Below are 23,079 nucleotides of genomic sequence, written 5' to 3' on the forward strand. Positions count from 1 at the left end.
ACGTACAGACTGTTTTTCTGTGACACATAACGTTATAAGCTTCCTCTCCCTGCTGAGTATGTTTTGGAGGGCTGGGGCAGGGAGCGGGGGATGTTTTTTTCTCATGCCTGGTACTGATCCGTGAGGCAGACTTGCAGGCAGGGAGGGACGTGCCCCTTCCCCCCGTCCCACCGCCCTGTCCTCCCTCCTCCCTAGATGGGGACCCGCCGCCCACCACCATGAGGACCAGCCACTGCAGTCACCTGCCGGGAGTCCTGCCGGAGCGCCCGCCGGCACCCAGCAGCAAGACCCTGCCCGGTGGCAGCGGCAGCGGTGGCCCAGCCGGCAGCTGCTCGCAGTATGTCATGCAGGTGTCAGCCAAAGATGGGCAGCTGCTCTCCTCCGTCGTGCGGACGCTCGCCACACAGAGGTACGTGGGGGGTGGCGGGATGGGACAGGACGGGATGGGACCCTTCCTTGCGTGGGCTCGAGTGCACCCTCCCCAGCTGCCACCCGCAAGCCCTGCGGGCGCTTGAAGGGAAGATGTGGTGGTGTGCTTTGTGAAGGTTTACCACAGTGCACTTGTAATTAAGCCCTCGTCCTAACTTTATAATGATTATGCTACACATGTAATTAAGCCCTCACCATTTATACTCGGTGAAGAAGGGGGAAGTGAGCTGTCTAGGGATGCTGCTGCTGCTCGAGTGCGCCAGCTGCAATAATTTGCCCTGATACGTAGAGGGAGGCTTTGGCAGGCGCTGTCTGGCACAGGATGCCATGTTTAGTCTGCGTGCTGCCACCAGCACTTCTGCAGCATGTTTCCTTCACGCTTCCCAAGCCAGCGCGCCGAGCGGCCAGACAAGCTATTTCTAGCAGAGGTGCACACACAAGTGTTGCTGCTTCAGTCATTCAAGTGATTGAGAGTGCCTCTTTCTGCTGTTGGTTTAGAATGGCAGATTAGTGGTGAAATATGTATTTAAACTATACCCTTTGAAACACTACCCAGCTTTTGGTTGGCTTTGTTTTCATTAGAAGCAAGAAAGAGGATGCTTAAGGGTTTGGCCACATCCAGACTTGGTACTTGGTCAAAATTAAGTTCCACTTCACTAGTGTGAAGCTGGAAAGACTGCATGGGTCTTGAAGTTGCCCTGGATTTTCACAGAACAGCAAATGTAATCCAATCCACTGCATTCATGTGAAGAGTGAAATTATTAACTGCTGCTGTATGTGCGATGTGTAAGCCTGAAAGGGCCTTTCCCCCTTTACTCATAGCAACTTTTTTAAACCTTGTGCATTTTGCACAGCTCAGATGTGTGTGTAGAGCATCAAGCACAACTTCATACTGTTTTACCAGACAGATTGAAAGGAGCAGGCTGGCTTCTTTACACTTTCCTGCTGTTAAACTTGAGGGAGGTTTACCCGGGGCAGCCTGCAAAGAGCCAGAAAAGGGACAGAGGGAACAGCTATGTGCCACTGTACACTATCTGCTAACAAGCTTTTGTCAGTGGCAGTCTCAAAACTTGTTTTTCTGAGGATATCACCTGAGGTGGCACCTATGATAGGGAGAGTTTTTGTTTCCGAGACCTCAGCTAAGAGATTGACCTTCTCAGCCTTGGCATTTGGGGGGGCTGAGTTGAAGATGCAGTCAAGTGGATCCGTGGTTCAGCAGCACAGGTGCTTGCAGCCTGCTTCTGCTTTCCTCCTGCTGCGCTAAGCCTGAGCACCCCCGGAAGCCACACAACTGCCTTTCTCTTCCCCGAGAGATTCCTCTGTAAAACAGAAAATCTTGATGGTTAATACCAGAGCCTTCAGGTTTTCACTGGTGGGAGGAGCACCTGTCCCCCTTTGCACATTAGCACCCCGGCACCAGCAAGGCGGGTGCTTTGGAGAAGGCACTGCAGGAGAAATAACCACAGGCAGCAATATGGGAGGGATGTGTTTGGCAGAGTCCTTCCTTTCAGTGCCATTAATATCACTCCTCCAGCTGCTCGTGGGGAGTTGTCCCAAAGAGAGGGGAATCCTCCCCAGGGACGGAGCTTCCAGCCTGCACACACCTGCCTCTTCACACAACTACAGGGCAAGGTGCTGTTGTTTCAGGTCCAGTAGTCCTTTGCTGTTGATCACTGAAAACAGGTTACCCTGTAGGCCAGGGCGTCATCACTAGTGTAAGAGATGCTACCCTGTAGGTCAAAAGTATAAGAGGTGCCCAGCTGAGGCAGGTTTAAAACTTCCCTGATGCATTTAGAGATTTCTTGAAGTGGCTGCTCCACTGCACTGCGAAGAAGCGGGAAATACAAAGGTCCAGAAGCACTTGGTTGTTTGTCTCTCATCTGCCACTCTGATGTGTTTTTCATTCTCCACTTTTTTCCCCCTATAGAAGAGGTATTTTAAAACAAGAATACCAAAGTGCCTGCAGCCATTAGCCCAGCAGCTTGGTACTAGCTTGTACTAGCTACAGAGCAAAGTACGCAAGCTGCAAATGTTTCCCACATTGTTAATTTGTGACATACAGAGAGACAGAGAGGCTAGATCACAGCCCTGTATCCTGACCAGCGATTTTCTCTCCTCCTCCGGCAGCCCCTTCAATGACCGGCCGATATGCAGGATCTGCCACGAGGGCAGCAGCCAGGAAGACCTGCTTTCCCCCTGTGAATGTACAGGGACCCTGGGGACTATTCACCGCAGCTGCCTGGAGCACTGGCTGTCATCTTCAAACACCAGCTACTGCGAACTCTGCCACTTCAGGTTTGCAGTGGAGCGCAAACCCAGGCCATTGGTGGAGGTCAGTACATGGGGCACGTCCCCAAAAGCTTAGCATTAATGAGCAAATGATGTTTGTTTTTATGTAGGCATCACAAAGACTTTGCAGCTCCGCCAAAGCAAGCTGTGAGTTTTGGGCTTGGCAAGATGAGGGCAGAAGCTCAGGGAAAGGGCAGGAGTAAGAAAACCCTTATTTTGAACCAAATCAAAACAAGAAGAAGAATGGGATCGATGGGTTTACTTCACTGTAAATGTGAGTGAAGATCTGGGGAACAGTGTGCAGCGAATTCCTAGTACACCAGCCAGCTTGGAGAGGATGGAAGAGAAGTAACAGTTTCTGCGGAATGCAAGACAAGCATGGGTATTCAGCATATTAAATATAGGTCAAGAATAATTTTTTTTCTTGCTTTTGAGAGAGAGGTGACAAATGGAGGAGCCTTAGAAACCTAGTTTTCATGTCAAGCCCATAAGAAGGAATTGTTCTTGTTCAGTGTCTGGCATGTTTAGCCATTTGTGTGTGACCTTTTGGCCTTCTCTTGCCTGTGTACCAGACTCAGCAGTGAATTGGACAATTGTTTCTCCCTTATCATTTAAAATTCAGTTTTTGCCAACTATAGATGGTTTAGTGGCTGCATGAAGTTTGCCAGGTTTGGGGTTTTTTTCCTCCGGAAAAGAAGAAACAAAAAAAAGCCGAGATCACTATCTTTACACTGTTAATAATCTTTCTCCTCCCCTATTTTAATTTGGGAAAAAAAGTACAAGTCATGGTTTGTGTTGGAATTAAAAGTGAATTACAAATAACAGTATTTTACAAAAATAATGAGAAGCATCTTCCTGTACCAGCTGGTGACACAGGTGCTTACATGCTAAGCTTGGGTTCAGGACAACATGTCTTTCCTATGCATCTTCATTGCTCCTGTAAACTGTAGCAGAACTGGTTGGAAGAGATACAGTATTAAAAATAAGGGGGAGGGGGCACATCTTGTTTTGCTCTTATTCACAGATGAAACCATAAAGGATAAAACTGACTGCTGGGAAGTTGGTCAGGGGCCCGTACAGAGACGGGGTGAGCAGTTCTCATTGAAGACTACCAAAATTGCTTTACTCTGGATTGAGTTACGCATGCGCATTTTGTGTCTAAGCCTGAGGATATCTTCATTCTTCCTTAAGATCAGCAAAAAAGAGGTACATGACACGGTATTTAGCACAAGACCTGTAGTCTTGTCAGGCCTTAACCAGAGCAAGCCTAGGCCAGCTGTGTTTGACTGCCTCTGGTTTGTTGTTTAGTGCTTCTAGCAGGACTCCAGCCTCTCCCAGGAAGCTGGTCCCAGTTTGAGAAACGCTGCTGTTCAGTGTTCTCAGGCTGTCAGCGACTGAGCAGCAAAATCTTTATGACTGAGCATTCTCCAATGGAGCTGATAACATCTTTCGGCCAGCTGGTCTCGGCCTACGCCAGGCAGTTTTCGGTTGCGGTTTTGGCATGAGGACGATGCCACTCTGAATTTGCCTTCTGAAAAGAAAGACGAGCGATGCTGAGGCAGTGCAAAATAAACAGTTTGATTTTAGAGTCCAGCTTCTTCAAGCTGTTCCCTTGCAACAGGTGCTCGTGAGGCTTGCTTTGCACAAATGTGACATGACAGTGTTCAGAGCTAATGATGATTGAAGACATTGAAAGCAAAGCTAACCCTGCCCAGGCTGGGGGAGTCCGGTCACTTGATCATTCCCTGATGAAGTGAGGCTTCTTTTTGCCAAAAGCAGTAATAAATAATAGCAACAACAATAATAACAGTAATAATGGTAAAGCTCTCTTCTGTTTCTTAGCTGAGGACAAATGAGAAGCAAGTGCAAGAGCATTTCTGAAACATAGTACACATTGTTAACTGGTGTTTTTCTCCTTACTACCTAATCTTTTCTTGCTTCTCAGCTGCCACGCCCACAGTATTCTAGTGCATTAAACAACAATTACATGCAGTTGCAGAAAGGGTCATAAAAAAAAAGCAACTGACTTTTTTGAAGTACTTTGTGATCTTATACAAAAGAGTATATTTTCAGTTTAGAAGGGAATTGAAGCCATGCTTTTAAAATTGAGAGCAGGAGAGACAAAGAGTAAATAAGATGATTTGTATGGAAGGGGATAAATTAAGCAGAAAGATAGCAGTCAAACCTCTTGAGTTCTGTTAGTATAATTTAAGTTTGTCCTTAAAGTTTGTACTTATTTAATACACAGTGCTTTGAAATCCAAAGACCTCCCCATGCAAACAATTACAGAAAATCTGAAAGTTCTCAAAGCATGACTAAAGCAGATGCAAGTTGCCAGATTCCCCCATCTTCTGTGTCCTAAAAGCACCGTCCTGTCTGTCTCCCTGTATTATCTAGAGTATGAGAGCATGGAGGGAGGTATGTTAGGTATAGTAGGACCACCTCTCACAAAAACCTGCTGTAATTTTTGGACAAATGACAAGCCAGAGTGGCCACCTGCTTTTAGCTCCGTCTTGTGTGTGTATGTGTGTGTGTGTATTTGTGTTTGTGGTTTTGTGTGTGTGTTTGTGTGTTTGGGGTGGGGAGTTAAAGTTCTCTTCATTTAGTAAGATAATTAGCTCTCCAAAGATTCCTCTGAACTAGATAATGGAAATGGTACGTGCACCTTTCAGTGGAGGTGAATGATGAGTTTACCAATGCATTTTAGGAGGTCGAGAAGGACTATTGTACTCATAAAGTAATTCATAGAGCATAGTCCATAGAAGCTTATCCAGTAACTTCTCAGCAGGCCTTATCTCATACAGGGAATATATCCCATCCATTGGTCAGTGACAGGTAGTATAAAAATGCTTGAGGCAATCAATCATCATATTCAGCTTTTCTCCTAGAGATTGTCCATCAGGAAAAAAATGGTACTTCTGACTATTCAAAGACATATTATTCACTTTCTTAAAGGGGGAAAAAAAAAAAAAGAAAAGAAGAAGGTATTATGTTTTCTCCCCATCCCTTCACTTGGTTGATTACTGCTTCTTAGTGGCTTAACCAGGGGTGTGAAGGAAATCTCAATGGAAAAGAATTGAGATACTTCACTTCCTTTTTCTAGAAATGTCATATCTGACTTCATTCCTGCTGTTAGCACCTAGGAGAGGCTGCAGCAGTAGTGGGCTTGAAATGAAGTGAGCAGTAAATGGTATGGCTGGTTGTTCAAGCCATATTCCTTCCTCCTCTGTGTACATTACTATGGAAGCAGCAGAGGATTTGATCAGAATGGGCTGGTGAGCCCATAGCATTTGTCCTGCCTCCCCGCCATGTTGCTAGTTTGCGTTAGTTCATTATGAAATGAAAGCAAGTGCTCTATAAAAATTTGTTGCAAGATGTCTTTTTGCCTTCTTTTTGCCCATGTTCACATTAAGGATGTGGGCCCATGCGCTTGAACAGGAGCTATTTAGCTCAGATACAAGGGACATACCTACAGCTATATCCTGCCTCCTGCATACATCATGCATAGAGTGCAAAAATGCCAGGAGCTCACCTTTGCTTTCTTTCCCCAACTTATGTTATGCACAGCAGCCTGTTTTTTCCTGGATTTCTCTTGCAAGAAAAAGCAAAGGAAAAACAGCATTCGTTTTGACCTCCATTTCCTCTTTCATCGTTCATGTCTTTTCTCCATCATAAGCTTCTCTCTGGTTAACTGAGTTTCAAACTAGGTACTTCTCAAGGGAGATATTTCTTTATCTATGCCACAGGACACATTGTTGGTGTCTGGGGGAGAAATATCTCCCAAGAAATGTATGATCTGCTAACTGATGCCCAAAACCCAATGAGAGAGGCAGGAAATGGTAGTACAGTCTGTCAGGCAGATCCATCCTCTCAAGATTGCATTTGTGAAACTTCAGACATTCTTGGTTCACTTCTTTATTTAACTCAGATTATTTTCCCCAGAAGAATTGTGTTTCTGAACCATGAATTGGGCATTATGGTGGGGATTAACCCCTCCTTCAGTGTTTAAGGCAAGTGATTTGTTCATTGCCATCCACCATTTATGTCTTTTGCCTCCTGCTACATTGGGTGGAGTAGCTCTGTCACTTGTCTTTCATCAAGACGAAGAAGCACACACCAGGGAATGCACATATTTTGCCTCCTCCACAGGTGTTTGTCAAAGGTTGGTCAGCCAAAAGGAGTGGTCTTCTTTACAGTTCCTTGTCTCCATACTGTTGGCCTACATGTGTCAAATGTGCCCTGTGTGATTTTACAGTTGTTGGTAAGAATAGCTTTCTGTTGAGCCTTCACAGATTTTGTTAAATGGGTGGCTAATGTGCTGCACGTAAGTGCAGAGCCTCCTCATGCCTCACCTGACTTTCAGCACTTATACCGCCTTGCTTATGGACTGAGCTAACTGGGAACTGTCGCACTCCCTCCAGATGACCCTGCTTCTGGTGGGACTTCTGCGCAGAGGCTAGGCTGATGCTCCTCAGCTCTCCACTGGGACCTGGTACTTCCTACTTCTCAGTCACTTGTGAACTTGTTCAGAACAGCTGCACTGGAGAGAATACAATATATTACTGTAAAGGAGCAAGAGATGGATCATGATAGAAATAGAGTTCTTTTCCTACTGAAGATTGCTGTGTCCTTCTGTTCATCTCCCTTCTGGAGGGCACCCGGCAAGCTCTGGCACAGAAAACTGAAACCACCAACATCAATCAGACATAATCTACTGAAGCATAAGCTTTCTGTAGCACCTTTGGAGCTGCCATTTGAAGTCACATTTTTGCTAGACAACATGTAGCTATTGAGGCACTTGGCAGGCATCAGCAGACCAAGTCTAGCCATTTTGCTTGATTTCAGAGCTCCTCCTTCAGATAAGGGGATTGTTTGGAGACATCCACAGCCCTACAGTCAGTTAAAAGGAGCTGTTTGCCAGTAATCCAAAAGTTGTTGCCCATTTACACGTTACATGAGTACATGCACATTCCACTCAGTCCCAGGGCTCATGATACTCCAAAATTCAGTTCAACAAGTACATGCAAGGTCTGAGCCCACCTCTTCTACTGTGTGCTAGATACACAGCACCCCTTTACAGTCTGCTGGAAATTATAGATGGGTAGGATGTGTGCTTAGGCACATGGATATCTCATTATGAACGTGTCTAGGGATGATGCATCTCAAAGAGAAAAGGAGCTGCTGCTGGGTAGCCCTACTTATCTTCCCATGTTTTGATCACCCCGCTGCCAGTGAGAGTGTGGCTACATTTGACACAGAGGACCCAGGCTTAAGCAGCAGAAACCCTAGACACTTTTATAGACCTTCCACTTTCATATAAGCTGCTTTTTTAATGCAGCCAATCCACAGAAAGAAATCCACTCTAGAAATGTGCGACATTATTCATGTAGATGCTTTTGCTACGTTTCAGCATAAAGATTAGGCAAGCTTTATGTGTGTATTGTATATCATCTTCATTTTAATTTCCATATTGCATCTATGTTGCTTCCGCTTGGCTTAGTACAGAAACAGAAACAAAACATGGCAGTACAAATGTATTTATAAGCAATAAAATGTTGTTAGAAAACAACCAGCTACAACATAAATATGGTATAAGAATATTATGTGACCGCATAAGTCAGGCTTGTATTGCTTGTAAGTTATTTACATGTTTTAAACCAGCCAGGATTTGGTATCTATTGGTTCATTTTTTGCAAGCAAGCAAACAGAGAGCACTTAAATAACGATATAAAACACATACATAAGCAAAACAGCATGACTAGGGGAAAAAGTAAAGTCAGGATAATCATCACAATATTGGGCAGAAATTAACTTCATTTTTTCCCAATCTGTTGCTGGCTGTAGAGCTCATGCTAGAAGAGAAAAATAAATTTTAAAACCCCCTAAAACCTACATCTATGCATAAAGTAGTTAAGATGAGCTTATATTGTAATTTAAAACTTACAGAAGCCTTACACTGAAATATGAATTTACTTTTTATGCAACACTTTGAGTCATGCTGGTTTTATCTGTTGGGATTCTTTTTACTTATTTTTCTTCTCCACTGCTCAGTGAAGCAAATCATTAGCATTAAATTACTGTAATGAAGAGACACCAGATTTGCTGCATGTAGTTTGTAGAAGGATCACTCTTAAAGCCAGAAGAAAAATGGTGACTCAGAGTAGTCACCAACAAGGAAAACTTTCATGAATCTAAGGTCAAAGCTGTCAAAAAGCTGTCAATACAGCACATTAGGGGTCCGTCCCTCCCTTCTTGACCCCAAAAGGGCAAAATAAGAAGGGCGAGGTGATGGGGAGATACTTTTGTGCGTAGTTGTCTTCAGCTGTGAAAATGCCCCCCCGCCCTGAGACCCAAGTCACACAGGGTGAATTTGAAGCAGCCATGTAGATTTCCAGTAGAAGTATGTCTGAGTTAAAGTATTACAAAAATAAGTAATAAACTCCCCAACTCATACAGTTTTAAAAACATAACCTCTTGAAGATGCACTTTTTACACCTAGAATACCCTACTCTATTCATTTCTAATGAGGAAAAATCCAGAGACCCAAACAAGCTGTTCTCTCTCCTGTGAAGAGAAATGAAATAGGGGTTTTATGTTCTTTTCAGAAAAGTTTTGCTACATTGCCTGACTTTTCTCAAGCACAAATCTTTCTCATAGTACTGACAGCAAGCATGCAAACAAGATCAACCCACCGCCCCCAACAAAAACAAAACAAAACAAAAAAAGCGCAAAAATTACTTGTCAGTGAACAGACCATGCCTTCAAACCATCACATCTGTAACTGCTCTTTCCTAAATTTAAAGGACTAGTGATCAAGGGCAAAAAATGTTGAAGAAAATTCCCAGGAGAAAGCAACTGAACATCACAGAGGCAATAGCTGCTTTGGGAAAGTCCAAATGCTATTCTTTAAGGACTAGCAAGATGAGGGAAGATGCTGTGGGTTTTCAAAGGTACAGCTATTTTTGTTTTAGATGGTATTGATGACTTTTCTTTGGACACATGATTCTGTAATACAGTTCTAAACTGCCTGGTTATCATCTCTCTCCTGCTGGTAGCATTTCCTACAACCAATAGAAGCAAGTCAAACTTTGCTTTTTCTAGGGGAAAAAAAAAAGTGCTAAGATGAAAAGGTTTTTTTGCATGTGTCTTTTTGGAGAGTTACCAAGCATTTATTATCTATCATGTCTTTAGTTTCCATATATTTGAGCTTGTAGATCAGGACATTTGCAATGTATTGAAGTATGTGTTGCCAATAGCAAATCTGCTTTGCTTTTGATTTAAAACGCAAAATGTGATTTTTGTTGATCTTCTTGAATGCATACATTTGTCTGCCTAATTGGGAATACATTCATCCAAAATAGAATGGGAGCTTTGAAAAACATACAGATAAAAGGAAATACTGCTTCTCCCGGAGTTCCACAAAATCTTGACACATCTTGAAATCTTTTACCTGATACAAGCATCACCTGAAATATAAACTGAAAGTGGATAGTAGAAAAACAGAATAGCAGTAAGCCAGACTAGTGTTAAAGAATATAATATTGTTTAACTGGACCTGTAAGAAACTTCATCGATTTTTATAGTGCAGCTTAGCACGCTCTGTTGTTTGTTTTCACTGTCAGAGAATTACTCATCTTGTTATTAGACGTTAAAGTTGTATAATCCAGAAACTGAACACCACATCTACTGGTCGCTGTATTATTGCTACCTGGTAGAGCATTGCATGTCAAACTCTTGTTTTTCAGCTAGCAAAATACCCAAGGTCTAGATTGCCAGTTCAGTTATGGTGTGATAGCAACAGCCTGCTGTACTCTCCTTACACTTAGCTGCCACCTAGGGTTGGTTCCCATCTGCACTGTGGTTTCTTCTTTTTATAAAACAGAAAAAATTAAAGGTGTATCATACACCACCTTTACAATGAATAACGTATTCCTTTTACTTGCAATAATGTGCAAATGAAAGTCATTTGCTCTTTCAAAAAGTAGCTTTGGCTCATTCAGACATCCACAATTAAAATATTCCCTGGAACTTGAGTTAAAATAAGGGTTAAACTTTAATAAGTGCAGACTCAGTTACAAAGAGGCCGTACCATTAGCATAATAAAGTTACTGAGATCAAATAATTTAGTTTCTAGCTGTCAAATAGACAGGCCTCTGTCTCTGGGACCAAAGGAACATCTCTGTGAGCTGTTACCATGGCCTTTCTAAAAGCACCCACTGAAGACAGTAACACTGTGCCAGTAACTGAATGTTTGATCTAAGCAGGAAACCCAAAATCTGAAATACAAATATTTTTTCAACTGAAAAGTAACTGTCAAATGTTTGTTTTCCTTGGCAAAACATTAACCTAGAAAAGTTTTGCATCACCCGAAATGTTTCATTGCACTGAAAACAAACATACATACCATTCTGGTCAGGGAGACTATTTTGAGTTACATGTAGTTAAGCTTAGTTTCAAAACATTTCATTGAAAAAAGTTAAAAAAATTTTTTCGAGTAAAAAAGTATTTGAACAAAACTGTTCAGATGTAATTTTGTGTGTGTACGTGTGTGTGTGTGTGTGTGCGTGCCAATAAATGGTCCTCCTGGTCTTTAAAAATGTCCTTCATTAAGAGAAACAGTCTAAAAACCCAGGCAATATCAGTCTGTCTGTTCTTAAAGCCGAAGACAAAATGTTCCTGTTGGTCACTGCTGGCATGAAATGAGAAAGGACAACAATTGCTAGCAGTTTTGGGTACAGGCTGCTTTCATCAAGATTCACTGCAGAGCTATCAGCGTGAAAAGAACAAAAAGAACTGATATGTTTGATGTGTAATAAGCTATTTCTAGTTCAAAGGGAAACACATTTAGGGAGACAGTTCCTTGCTGTCTCCCCCCAGCTTCATATGATAACTATTTAGGTACCTTTAACTAAAAAGCAGTGTAATGGATTTTCTTCATACTCTCTGGAATCTTCTTCGCTGCTGGTATAACTGCAGCAACATTTATGTAAAATCAATTTTCCAAGGAAAATGTAGTGAAGTAAAAAGGGTTTCCCAGTAGAAGCAGGTTCTAGCCTTAGGATCTGATCTGGAAAACACTATGCACATACTTTACTTAGCATGTGTGAGTCATCTATTGAAGTTAGACCTATGGAGGTGAGTGCTTCTAGGATTTGGCCTTTGGCAACGGTGAGGCAGCTCAAACTTGTGGAGGTGTTTTACAGCAGTTTTCTGCTGGCAGCTCATTTTGGTCAGGTTAGATAAAATACCAGTCTGAGCCTCTCCAGGGTGTTCTGGTCAGTTGCTGGTTGTTCTGATGATTTCCTTCTCCAAATGTAAGGCTTCACTTTGCTGGCACATCATGCAGATGCCTCAGCCTGTCTTCCCTTTCAGATGAGCAGTTCTCTAGTCTCCAGTTACGTTTGCTTAGGCAGGATGAAGTAAAGCAGTGGAAAGGAAACAGACCCCATTTGCTTATCTCGGGAGCCTGAAGTTTCAGATTATTTGACAATGTCAAATAAACATCTCTGTACATTCACACTGAAAGGGGATTTTGGACAATTTCATAGATCTGGTTTCACATGCAGTTTTAAATATCAGGTAAAATTTTGAAAGCCAGTAGTGGGCTCATATACCAAAAGTCTCCCAGGGACTGTTGCAAATCCACATTAAGTTCCTGAGCACTAGAGTCTGCATTCAGTTGAAGGAAGCGTGGAGACCCTCAGATGAAGGTCAAGAGCTCAATTTCATCTTTCTAGGGCAGATAATAATTTATATTCAACTCTGCTTTGTGAAGTAACTGCAACAAATCCTTGTATGTGTATTACACGTGTCAGCATGTGAGGTGAAGGAGCCTTGGGTGTGTTAACAGTGTTTTCTCATGTCAAATGCAGTACATCAAAAATCCCTTTCAAAACATAAGCAAGTTCCTTCCTAAAACTGTGTCAGCTTTGGGGGGGTTTAGCCTATACCACTCTTCTCGGGAGGCTGTTCCAGAGCTGGATCCTCTGAAGGCTGGGAATTTTTTTCTGATTCTTACCCTAAATTTATTTATGGCCAACTATTATCAATTTGTTCTTAAGCCCACATTGTCCATTAGCTTAAGTAGCACTTCTCCATCACCGATGTCCCCCTTCAGTTCTCCCTTCTTCTGGCCACCGCCAAGATGCATTTAGAGCGTGACTTTGTTAGGATAAACGAGTCAAACTTTTAAAGTCCTCTCTTGCGGTGTGGGTATTCCACCCATTTCAGCAACACCTGCCCCATTTAGCTGAGCTTGGCTGAGCAGAGAGCCCCTGTGCTGGAGCAGTGTGGCAGCACCCAGTGCCAAAGGGATGGCACAGACAGCTGGGCGAGTAGTGAGGTATCGTGTGGCCACAGCCATTAGCTCAGGGTTTGCGGGGTGTTTCGCTTCTGAGCAGACCTCATTTGGTTTGTGTCACTGTGAGGGATGAGGTGGGACCCCACGTTTCTTCGAGGGGCTGGATCCTCATCAGGTGTATATTAGTGTCCAGGCGCAGGTTTCTTTGCTTGTGTCAGTCATGAGCCAATATTGTGCATCAGGTGCTGCGCTTACCTGTTCTTGAATTACTGCTTGCTGCCATTGCTAAACTCAATTCGTGTCTTTGACACGTTCCTCTGGCTTTACACCTGTGTATCAGGAACAGGAACCACTGCTCACTTCAAGATAGCACTTGAAAAAGTAGTGTTTTGCCAGGCAGGCCAGCATCTTGCTTCAAACATGACCCTTTTTATGAACTCTTTTGTTTGTTTGTTTCCAAAATGGAAATTATTACTGCAAGAGTCTCAGTTTATTGCAGAAATTATTGAGCACATTGACACATTTTAATAGGAGAGATTTCAGAGTATCATCGTGCAGATATGAGAGTTGCATCTGGCCTTACATCTCGTTCTTTGTCAGCAGGGTAGTCCCTACTGTACTGACACGATAATCAGCTCTGGGCTTCGTTGGGATCATTGTGTGGGTTTCAGTTTCACAAAAGGATTTGCTGACTTGGCTTTTTAGCTATGAAGTAACTTGACAGTGCACATTTCCAAAACAAAAGACTGACACCTAGAATCTAGATGGAAGCAGATTCAGAAACACATGTACACTACTTAAGGAGAAAAATATGTGCTGTGACTGAAATCCATAGACCCACTGAAATTATTTATTCATTGCTTTTGACTTCCACTTCAGAACTAGCTAATGAAATTTCTCCAGCTTTTAAGGTTAGACTGAGAATGGTGTGGGGGGTATTTATTATTTAAAACTACTCTTGTCTGTCCTAGGCTCATCTAATACTTGAATTGTTTGGGTTTGATTCTTTGTTCACATGGGTCAGACAAGACATAAGGAGTGTGGGGAGCCATCAGCCTCTGAAGCAGTCTCACACCATTTTTGTCAAACTTTCAATCAAGTGAGATGGCACATCATAAAATACTGTCTTAATTCAAGTGCTTTGTACTGTGTGTCATGAAAGTCATAGGGCAGAGATGACAACACATGCCTTAATGTGTGTGCTTCCTTGCATATATGTATTCTTGCCGTTCTTCCTTCTTGCTCAGATCAATGAACAGACTGCGATTTGAGGATGCAGCCTCCACTAAACAGACTCTGAAACGTTGCAGTACATTCTTCACTGCCCAGTTATAGGGGGGACAGTCAATGTATAGCACTGAGATAAGGAGATACTGGCATTTTAAGGTCTGCCCTGGGGAAATCGCGAACACCAGCAATTCCCATTGAGATCAAGGAGAGGTGCAGGTGCTTAGCAATTCTCTTGTGTTTCACCTTTTAAACAAATACTCTGCACAAAAACCTTTCACAGTTACCATTAAGAGCAGAATCTCCACTGCCAGGTGCTTTCAGTTCCTCTCATTTTCCTGGTGGTTTCACATTACAGGGATTTGTGGAAACTGAAGAAGGTAAAGGTTGCAATCAGTCCTGTCTAGAAGCAATCAAATATAACTGTTATGCACATACCCTTGGGGGTGTTTTTAAGTAAGTGGAGTGAAAGCTCCAAGGAAAGTGGTGTAAGCTTTTCACACATTACTTTTTATAGCGTTCTTCTTAACGTTACAATAAAATAAAAAGCTGTTCAAACATAAACATGTCTCCTTATTTTGTACAGGCTCTACCGAAGCAAGCTCTGCTTGCAGCCTCTTCCTGTTCTCTCCCCCATACTGGTGGGAGTGCAGGGGTGAGCAAGCAGCTGTGTAGGTGCTCAGCTGCTGGTTCGGGTGAGCTCACCACACCCAGAATTCTGGTATTTTCAATAATCTTGAGCTTAAGACACTGCTTGAATAGGAAAAAAATGAATATTGAGCCTTCCTTTTTAACTAGCATCTTCCCTTACAACTTCTTATAGTAGTACATAGTAGTTACGAAGCACTTCCTGCTTCCTTAGGTTTTAAAAGTATTGAAGCAAATTAAAAGCCTACATCCTGAAAAAAAATGTTTAAGAACAGGTTTTTGTGGTCTCCTAAATTCCTGAGTGATATGTGAAAAAGGGATCTTAGGCTGCTGCATTACTGTGTTGCAGTTAAACCTCACAAAAATCCTGTGAAGTAGATAATTTATTACTTCCATCTAAGAGATGCTGAGGCTGAGGCACACTTGTCTACTGATTTGTGTCTTTCTGTTAGTGCCATATTAGTGACTACCTGTTCCTGGTTGCACTCAGTTTCTTGACTATTGTTTTACCCCATATGAAGGTGGAGAGGTAAATGCTGTATTTGTTTTCCTGTTGTGGGCAAAGCGGGAAAAGATGAAGCAGGGTCTGGAAATAATAGAGGGATAGGATACCTAGATGAGAAATGTTAATTAGCTTGCACAAGGCTCGCAGCTTTGCCCTCTCTTGTCAAAAATCTTGAGTCCTGCTATTCCTCTGGGTCATTGCTGCAGCACTGTAATGGGGAGGAAGAAAAAAACACCCGTACACTGGGAGGAATGAGAGGGCCAGTTTAAGGATGCATGAGCTTTATCCCCATCTGCTGGCACAGAGCTGCAGTGGTTTTGGTTTCTTGCTGCGCTGATGACAGATAATGCAATAACGCCCTGGAGGAGCGTGACTTTCCTTGCCTTCAGCACGACCTCGACACTCGGAGCGGGGAGCCTGGGAAGGACGCGCCAGATGGGGAATCTGTAGCCTGCCTGCGCCCAGCTCTGGCCGTGCAGGCAGCAGGGGTTGTGAGAGCTCACCCCGCCTCTATAGCCCATTCCCAGCCTTGACTCCTCTGCTTAGATCGTGGACTCTCTGGGGCAGACACAGTCCTGTGCGATACGTGGTGTGTTTGCCCTCGCTGGCCAGGGTAGTATGTACTGCTCCCAGGCTGGCTGGGGTTCCCAGGTGCCACAGTAAGAAATATTTGCTATCCTCGGTAGTGCTGTGCATACAGTTATATACTCAAAGAACAAAAAAAAAAGGGGTGCTGCAGAGCAGTTTTGAATAAATGCTGTGGCTTACACTGGCAAAAATTGCACAGCACGGTAGTCTTCTTGTTCAAATATTGACTTGAGTGATGAGGGGTTTTTTATTAAAAGGTCTCAGTGTATTGCTGTAGGCTGAACTTCTTTTACCTCTGCTATCTAAAATCCTGTTTAGAGAAACATGACAGGCTAACAGCTGTTCAATCAACCTTCACTTCAGCAGTTGACTTTCAGGCACTCTGTTCTGCAAGACTCATATCCTCTTAATAACAGTAACCTTGTGGGCATTCAATGCTGATTGCATGTGGGTATCTGAAAGCAAGTTGAAAATGGCTTTGCCAATATTACAAGCAGAACATTAAAAAAAAAAAAAATCTTAAAATAGCACACAAAATACTAACATTTCCTGCCCTCTCAAGTTGTCAGGACAGCATATGATTTTTTTTCCACATTAAGAAAGGAGTTTCTTGAACAGTTCTGCAGCCGAATGCAGGGGCTGCACTATGCAAAACACTTCCCCTTCTCAAGGCAGCTTTTATTACAGCTGTATAAATGATGTGGTGGGTATACATGGCTAGAGGTGCACATCAGCAGGCAGCACAGGGGAGAAGCTCATGTGGGAGCTCTCTAGGGACAGCCAAAGCCACATACTGCGTGTGGTCCACGTTCCCTCCTCAAAGAGGCAGGTCTGCATTTTGCAAGCGAGCAGCTTGTCTCGGGTAAAACATCCTCCCTGGGCTAACACTTGATTTGTCTACATTTTGCTTTCAGTGGCTGAGGAACCCAGGTCCCCAGCATGAGAAACGGACTCTCTTTGGAGACATGGTGTGCTTCTTGTTTATCACTCCGCTGGCGACTATCTCTGGCTGGTTGTGTCTACGAGGAGCAGTGGACCATCTGCACTTTAGTAGCAGGCTCGAAGCTGTTGGCCTCATTGCACTCACTGTTGCACTCTTCACTATTTACCTCTTTTGGACCCTTGTAAGTATTGGTTTTCTATTCAACTCACAGGAATAAGGGAAAGAACAAATCAGAAAATTAGTTACAGAGTGCTGTACAGCAGGTGGACAACTGTACAAAGCATTGCTTATGTTTACCTTCTGTACTGATAAATTTAAGTTAGATCTGCAAGAAACCTCTTGGTTCCACACCACTCAAGTCCTCTGGAAAACCAGAAGGATAGTTTGCCTTTGGGGTCAGTAATTCCCAAATCCCAACCAGAAGGGACAGCAAGAGGGAGACAAGGAAGTAACATGGAGAAGTTCAAGACAGATGCTGCAGGAGGGAGTTTCATCAAAGATAATGTGCAAAGGGTAAAGGCACAGTGCACAAAAAAGCTTTAAGTGAACAACCTGGCTGCCATAGAGGATTCAGATTTTATTCTAGTCCAATGTCTGGCCAATTTTACAATTTGAAAGCCTTGGATGTGGGTGCATCCCATGCTTTCCCCATTCCTTGTGCTTGTGGCACTGTGGGAAGTCCACGGCGCACCAGCCAGCGCACCAAGAGTTAGCCCAGCAGAAATGAAGGGAACTCAGAAGACAGCTGCCAGAATAAGTGCTTATCAACTTGTGGTCTAGCAGTTCACTGAACACCCCAGGTTACTGTTGAGTTTGACATTTCACACCTCTAGCTCCGGTGGGGGAAAAGAACAGAACAGTGGATGCAGACACAGAGCATTCACACTAACAAACAGGGTAATGCTTGTGCAGTCGTGCAAGGCTGTGCTGCTGTGAGAGGAAAAGCTCATCTAAACTGTGCTGCCCTGAGTGGGGGCAAGACCGCCATGCCTGTCATGCTAGGACAGCCACCAATCCCACAGGGCCAGTGCCCAGCTCTCCCCCTCAGGGGGTATGGCCACTCACTGTATGGTTGACCCCTTCCAGCAGTTTTTGACCAGTGTAAGCTGCTGAGGTAGCACTTTTATAACTGCATTAGTAGAGCTAGCCCACAGCAAGAAACCCCTATGCTGAGCCCAGAGTAAGCTTGGAGAAGGGGAGGTGAGGGGAAACACAAAAACCCCACAGTACTTAACAGCTAGGTCCAAGAAAGCTATGAAAGGCGACATCTCATTTACTCCATTCATAATGGTGAAACCCTGCCTCTTCCATAGAATAATGCAGGCTAATTTTAGTAGCACACAGCAGTAGGGAAAGCTCAGAGTTTTGCCTCAGCCTCCTGCAGTTTCTCTTTCAGTTGTTTCTGCTTCCATTTTCTGTGAAGCAGCAGCATTCCCCTTTGACAAGATGGCCATTTACTCCAGCAGTGAGGCGGCACTTCTATTCCCTGCACTACTGTGTGTAGACCTGTGTGTAAGGTATTTAAGCAAAGGTTGTTCAAATTTCCTTTGTGTATGACTGTCTTAGAAACCCAAATGCTGTGCAATTTACCTAATATACATAATTCACAAGCACCAAAAGAGTTGGAAGTTGGAAAGGGTAGTCTGGCTAAGTAGTTGGATTTAATTACCCATGACACATGGACATATCTGACTTTGCTCATTAAGACTTCTACAGCATCTCAGTTGTAGTCCCTAACACCATCTATTGCATTTGGATTGTAAGCAGCAAACATCTCTTCTATTCACTTTATAAATTTTACCCCTTCAAAAGTATACAGAGAAATGTGTTACTGGCACTTGAAGAATACAGCAGTAGTGAGCCTGATGTAAATGCACACCTTGGTTGACTTAATTGAAATACAGTATCTTCAGTGTCCACTGACTTGTGGAAGATGTAATTCCACTCTAATCTATTATTCAGACTAGCAGGGGGTGGATGGGCTAATGAAGCTAATGTTTATCAGGGAAGGGCAAGGCAGGCAGCCTTTCAGGGCACAGTAACCCTCCTGTTCAGCATGGACTTAATTCAGTGCGCAGAGCAGAGAGACATGACAGGAAGGACTCTCAGGCTCTCTTCACAGCATAGAAGGTGCCCTCATTGTCCTCACAGTATTGGTAGTGGATGGAATAGTTTTGAGGAGGTTTAAGTATATCTGCAGATTAAGTCAATAGGCTTGAGCAACAGTGTTTTCACACACTTTCTCACAGGGCAGATTTGCAAAGTCAAGGTAGAGATTTAAAGCAACTACTTTACAAATGGCACTGAGCACCATACACGTGGAAAACATGCCCCCTCTGCTCAGCAGCCTGAGACCCATCAATCATGCAGGAAGGCCCCAGCCTGCATTTGCCTTGGGGAGGCTCCACCCTCCCCTTGCCATGCAGCAAGGAACGGATCCAACACAGAAGTGCTAACCCCATTAAGTGCTTCAGCAGCACCTGCCCTTTAATTTTCAGAAATTGGAGAATCTTGTACTGCTTGCTTAGTTATGCAAGGGAATATATTGAGTGCTGTGGGGTAAACTACATACAACATGCGATATAATGCTCCTTTAGGTCCTGGGAAAATTAAGAAAACTAAAACTTCCTTTTACTTCCAATAAATCAGCTTATTTTCTCTGGAGGCAAAAGCTGGCATATAGATTATTTACATACCACAGTTATCCCAGTGAGCAGAGAACAGAGAGATGCTATTTTTAGCATCTAAGAAGCTATTTTATCCCTTCCCTTAAAACAGCCAAGTTCTCCATAAAATGCTATTGGTTTTCGTCTTCATTTTATCACTGTAACTGATGTATGTACACAAAAAAGCCTGCTACTCCCAAGAAGAAACCTTCAGACACAAAATGGAGATTGCTCTTTAAACTAAGAATACAGGGCCATACTCTGCTTTCTCTTGCATGCAGGTAATCTTGACTCCTGTAAGATCAAGTAGCAGGTTGGAGTACGACAGGATTTGGCCCTATAGCTTCCAGTATAACATAACTGCTGGTTTAAAACAAAGGCTATTCCAAATTAATTCAGAGTAAGTTAGAAAGATAGACACCCCCCTTGCTATCCTATTGAAGAGGGGAACAAAGGAGTTTAGTGTGCCAAGGACCAATCTAAATCTGGCCTTCGTTCAGTATGGCAAGAGTTTTGCGTCCAGTGTAACAGCTTAGGTTGAGCAACTGTGGCTCTACTGAAATTCAGTAGCTGACATCACTTGGAAACTGCCTCCAGGCAAGAACCCATTGTAAACAAGCTGTCAAACTTAACTAGGATATCCTATGAAAATGCCTTAAACAAGCAGTTAAGGCCTGGCTTAACAATGCAGTTCCTCAAAGAATCTCCTGTGGTGCTACTTGAAAACTCAACCTAAACTCTACCTCACTCCTCTGAAGCAGTCACTGCATTTTGCATGGCATTCGTTTTTGCAAGGTGGTTTTCTTCCCCCCCCGCCCCACCACATGATTTTTGCTGATGCTGCAGTGCCTTTTTAAAAGGGACTTCTCATGTTCTTTCATATACAATGTTCCACAGAAACGAAGATGCAGACTGCTTTACCTTCAGGGAGAACAGAGGAGATTGAAAGGTGGGGAATGAATTCATCTCTTGGAACAACTGTCTTTGGGCAACTCCTTAGTGAACAAAAGCTCTATAAGTTTCCCTCGTTAACAGCAGACAGCTGTATAAAGATCCAGTAAAAAAACCTCAGAAAGTCTTTTTTTGTCCCTAGTAGGATTTTATAGAAAGGTAAATAATTTATTTAGTTAAAAGCACCCTTTCTGCAATAAGGAAAGCGTTCTGAAGGATACATTCATAGGCATGTATATTACTTAATATCCCTCCATACCTCACTGGCAGCCAGCCTGTCATTGCTGTAGGGGTAGCAAAGTAAGCAGCACAGCCCCTTTTGACAGCAGCATGCACAGCCACTTCTCTATGGAGTCAGCAGCGTCTTACACCCACTTGCGCAGACCAAGCACGTTACCTCCAGCCTTTATGGCACCCTTTGCCATCTGAATAGCACAGACCTACAGAAGTGGCACAGGTGCATAAAAATCAGTAACAAATGACCAGCTGCACATGAAGACAGAACAGCTAACAAGAAGAGGTTCCTCCTGTGCTCACTGCATGGGTCCCTCCTGCCCACAGCTCCAGAACACAATAATTGTCATGTGGCACATTTCACCCCAAAGGTCCCAAGCCAGTTTACAGGTTGGGGTTTTTTTGTTGGTTTTTTTGTTTGTTTTTTTTAAACTGCACATGTACATCATCTTATACAGACATAACTCTCACTACACTTAGCTGTCACTAAAATAAGCAGTAAACTATTTCAAAAAAATACAGGGCCAAGCTATCTTGTATAGCTATAGCAGTCAGTCATTTCTCTTCCAGTCATTTCAGAACCACACTAAGGTTGAAACTGGTTAGCGGATAACAACAAAAAAAATTCGAAGACAATCTAAACTGAGATACACACATGTTGGCTGATGGCTCACACCTTGTTGCATCTGCGCAATCTTGAATTTCATGCATTCAGCAATAAAGCATTACAAGGTAGAACATAAAACTCTGTCAGTTTTTGCACACAGCTTAAAGTTACCTGCAAGCCTTCACCATCCAGCCAGTTACATTATTTGTCAGTTTAACAACTTGCAGCATGATAGTACCCCAAACTCATTCTCATTTTAAGTGGCTGCCAATGATTCTAGTTCTTGGGAAGGACAGAGGCAGAATGTCTGATTTTTCATGTTATAAAAAGGGGTATGAGAGGTAGGCAACAGCAGAAAGTAGGGCACAGGCTGCTTTTCTTCTCTCCTGTGGCAATTTAGGGAACAAGCCATCTACATAGTAGGTCTCATCTTTGCCCACCACTTCTTGCTCATTTTTACCCCACCCTATTAGGCTGCTTATCAGCTTTTTGTTCCACTGGAAGGCATTTCCCCCTAAAACCCAACTGATTCCTTGGAGGACCGCAGTGACTCTAAACACAGTGCATCTCTCTTCTCTCCCCAGGTATCCTTTAGGTATCACTGTAGATTATACAATGAATGGCGTCAGACCAATCAGCGGGTGATACTCCTAATCCCAAAGTCTGCCAACATCCCCTCCAACCAGCAGTCCCTGCTGGGCCTGCAGTCCCTCAAGAGGAACTCAAAGGAGACAATCGTTTGATTTGGGCAGTTCTACGCAGGGGCCATGCACTAAAAATATTTTCCCTCAAACTCACTGGGGACACACACTGTCCAGAACCCAGGAGTGTGCTATTCTGATTTACAAGCTCTTTGCAGAGTAATAAATCACTGTTTGAATTCAAATCATGGATGCTGCAATCATACGATATTTGCTAAGCTGCCAAACTTATTTAGCAGATACTGTATGGAATTCTACAAGCTCATGTTAATACTTGCATCATCAAGTGATGCTAACTTTTTTATTGTTTAAAATATTAAACTCTGATAATCAACAATGCAAAACAGGTTTAAAAAGTGCTTTTGTTTTTATCATTTCCTGATTGTACAGTATTATTTCTTTAGGTAGCTAGACAGTAACCAGTTCTGTTTTTTCTTTCCTAAAGCACAGCAATGGCATTCCCCCAGTTGATTTTATTTGAAGGTCCTTTATACCAATATTTTGGATTATTAAAATTTGTGTGTAATAAGTTCTACAAATTGGCATATTATTTAAATGCTATAAAGTGATTAAAAAAATTATCTCTGTTTCCTATTTGGCAGGAAAGCTCTGATAGGAAAACTCTTCAGTGATAAATCTAGCATGTGCAAAACAAAGAATGACACAAATTGCAGTAATCTTCCTACTCAAAAGTATTCTAATATGTAGCACTCAGGAAAAAAAAATTGTACTTTTTCCACTCAGAAGCAACAAATTAAGCAAGACATTCTGCACTGAAGTGCACATTCTGCTGGTGTGAATTCATACTTAGCCAATTTACTCTGCATTTACACCAAGCTGAACTTAACCCTAATTGTAAGACTTATTTTTGTAAGGAAAACTCTGCATACATAATGAATGAGATCATTAGACATGTTTTAGGAAGCAGGAACTTGTCTTGCATAAAAATTAGCATTATGTTAAAGCTGCAGAATTTTCAGCTTGACAGGTA

General features: G+C 42.9%; 1 protein-coding gene across 1 annotated transcript; it reads left to right on the forward strand.

The window, feature by feature from the left end:
• Positions 1–218: 218 nt before the first annotated feature.
• Positions 219–22,380, forward strand: MARCH3 (membrane-associated ring finger (C3HC4) 3, E3 ubiquitin protein ligase). Its single transcript, XM_010566073.1, has 4 exons — positions 219–409; positions 2,557–2,761; positions 16,901–17,110; positions 21,972–22,380. The coding sequence occupies exons 1-4, from the start codon at positions 219–221 to the stop codon at positions 22,128–22,130; spliced, it is 765 nt and encodes a 254-aa protein (XP_010564375.1). The 3' UTR covers positions 22,131–22,380.
• The last annotated feature ends 699 nt before the right edge of the window (positions 22,381–23,079 follow it).

Source organism: Haliaeetus leucocephalus, unplaced genomic scaffold (genome assembly GCF_000737465.1).
Source record: "Haliaeetus leucocephalus isolate CR32 unplaced genomic scaffold, Haliaeetus_leucocephalus-4.0 Scaffold203, whole genome shotgun sequence".
NCBI lineage: Eukaryota > Metazoa > Chordata > Aves > Accipitriformes > Accipitridae > Haliaeetus > Haliaeetus leucocephalus.

Excerpts from the sequence above, each read along its gene's own strand:
- MARCH3 (XM_010566073.1), top strand. The coding sequence starts at position 219 with ATGAGGACCAGCCACTGCAGTCACCTGCCGGGAGTCCTGCCGGAGCGC. Across the intron at positions 2,762-16,900 it reads AACCCAGGCCATTGGTGGAG|TGGCTGAGGAACCCAGGTCC; the intron begins GTCAGTACATGG and ends TTTTGCTTTCAG. Across the intron at positions 17,111-21,971 it reads TTTACCTCTTTTGGACCCTT|GTATCCTTTAGGTATCACTG; the intron begins GTAAGTATTGGT and ends TTCTCTCCCCAG.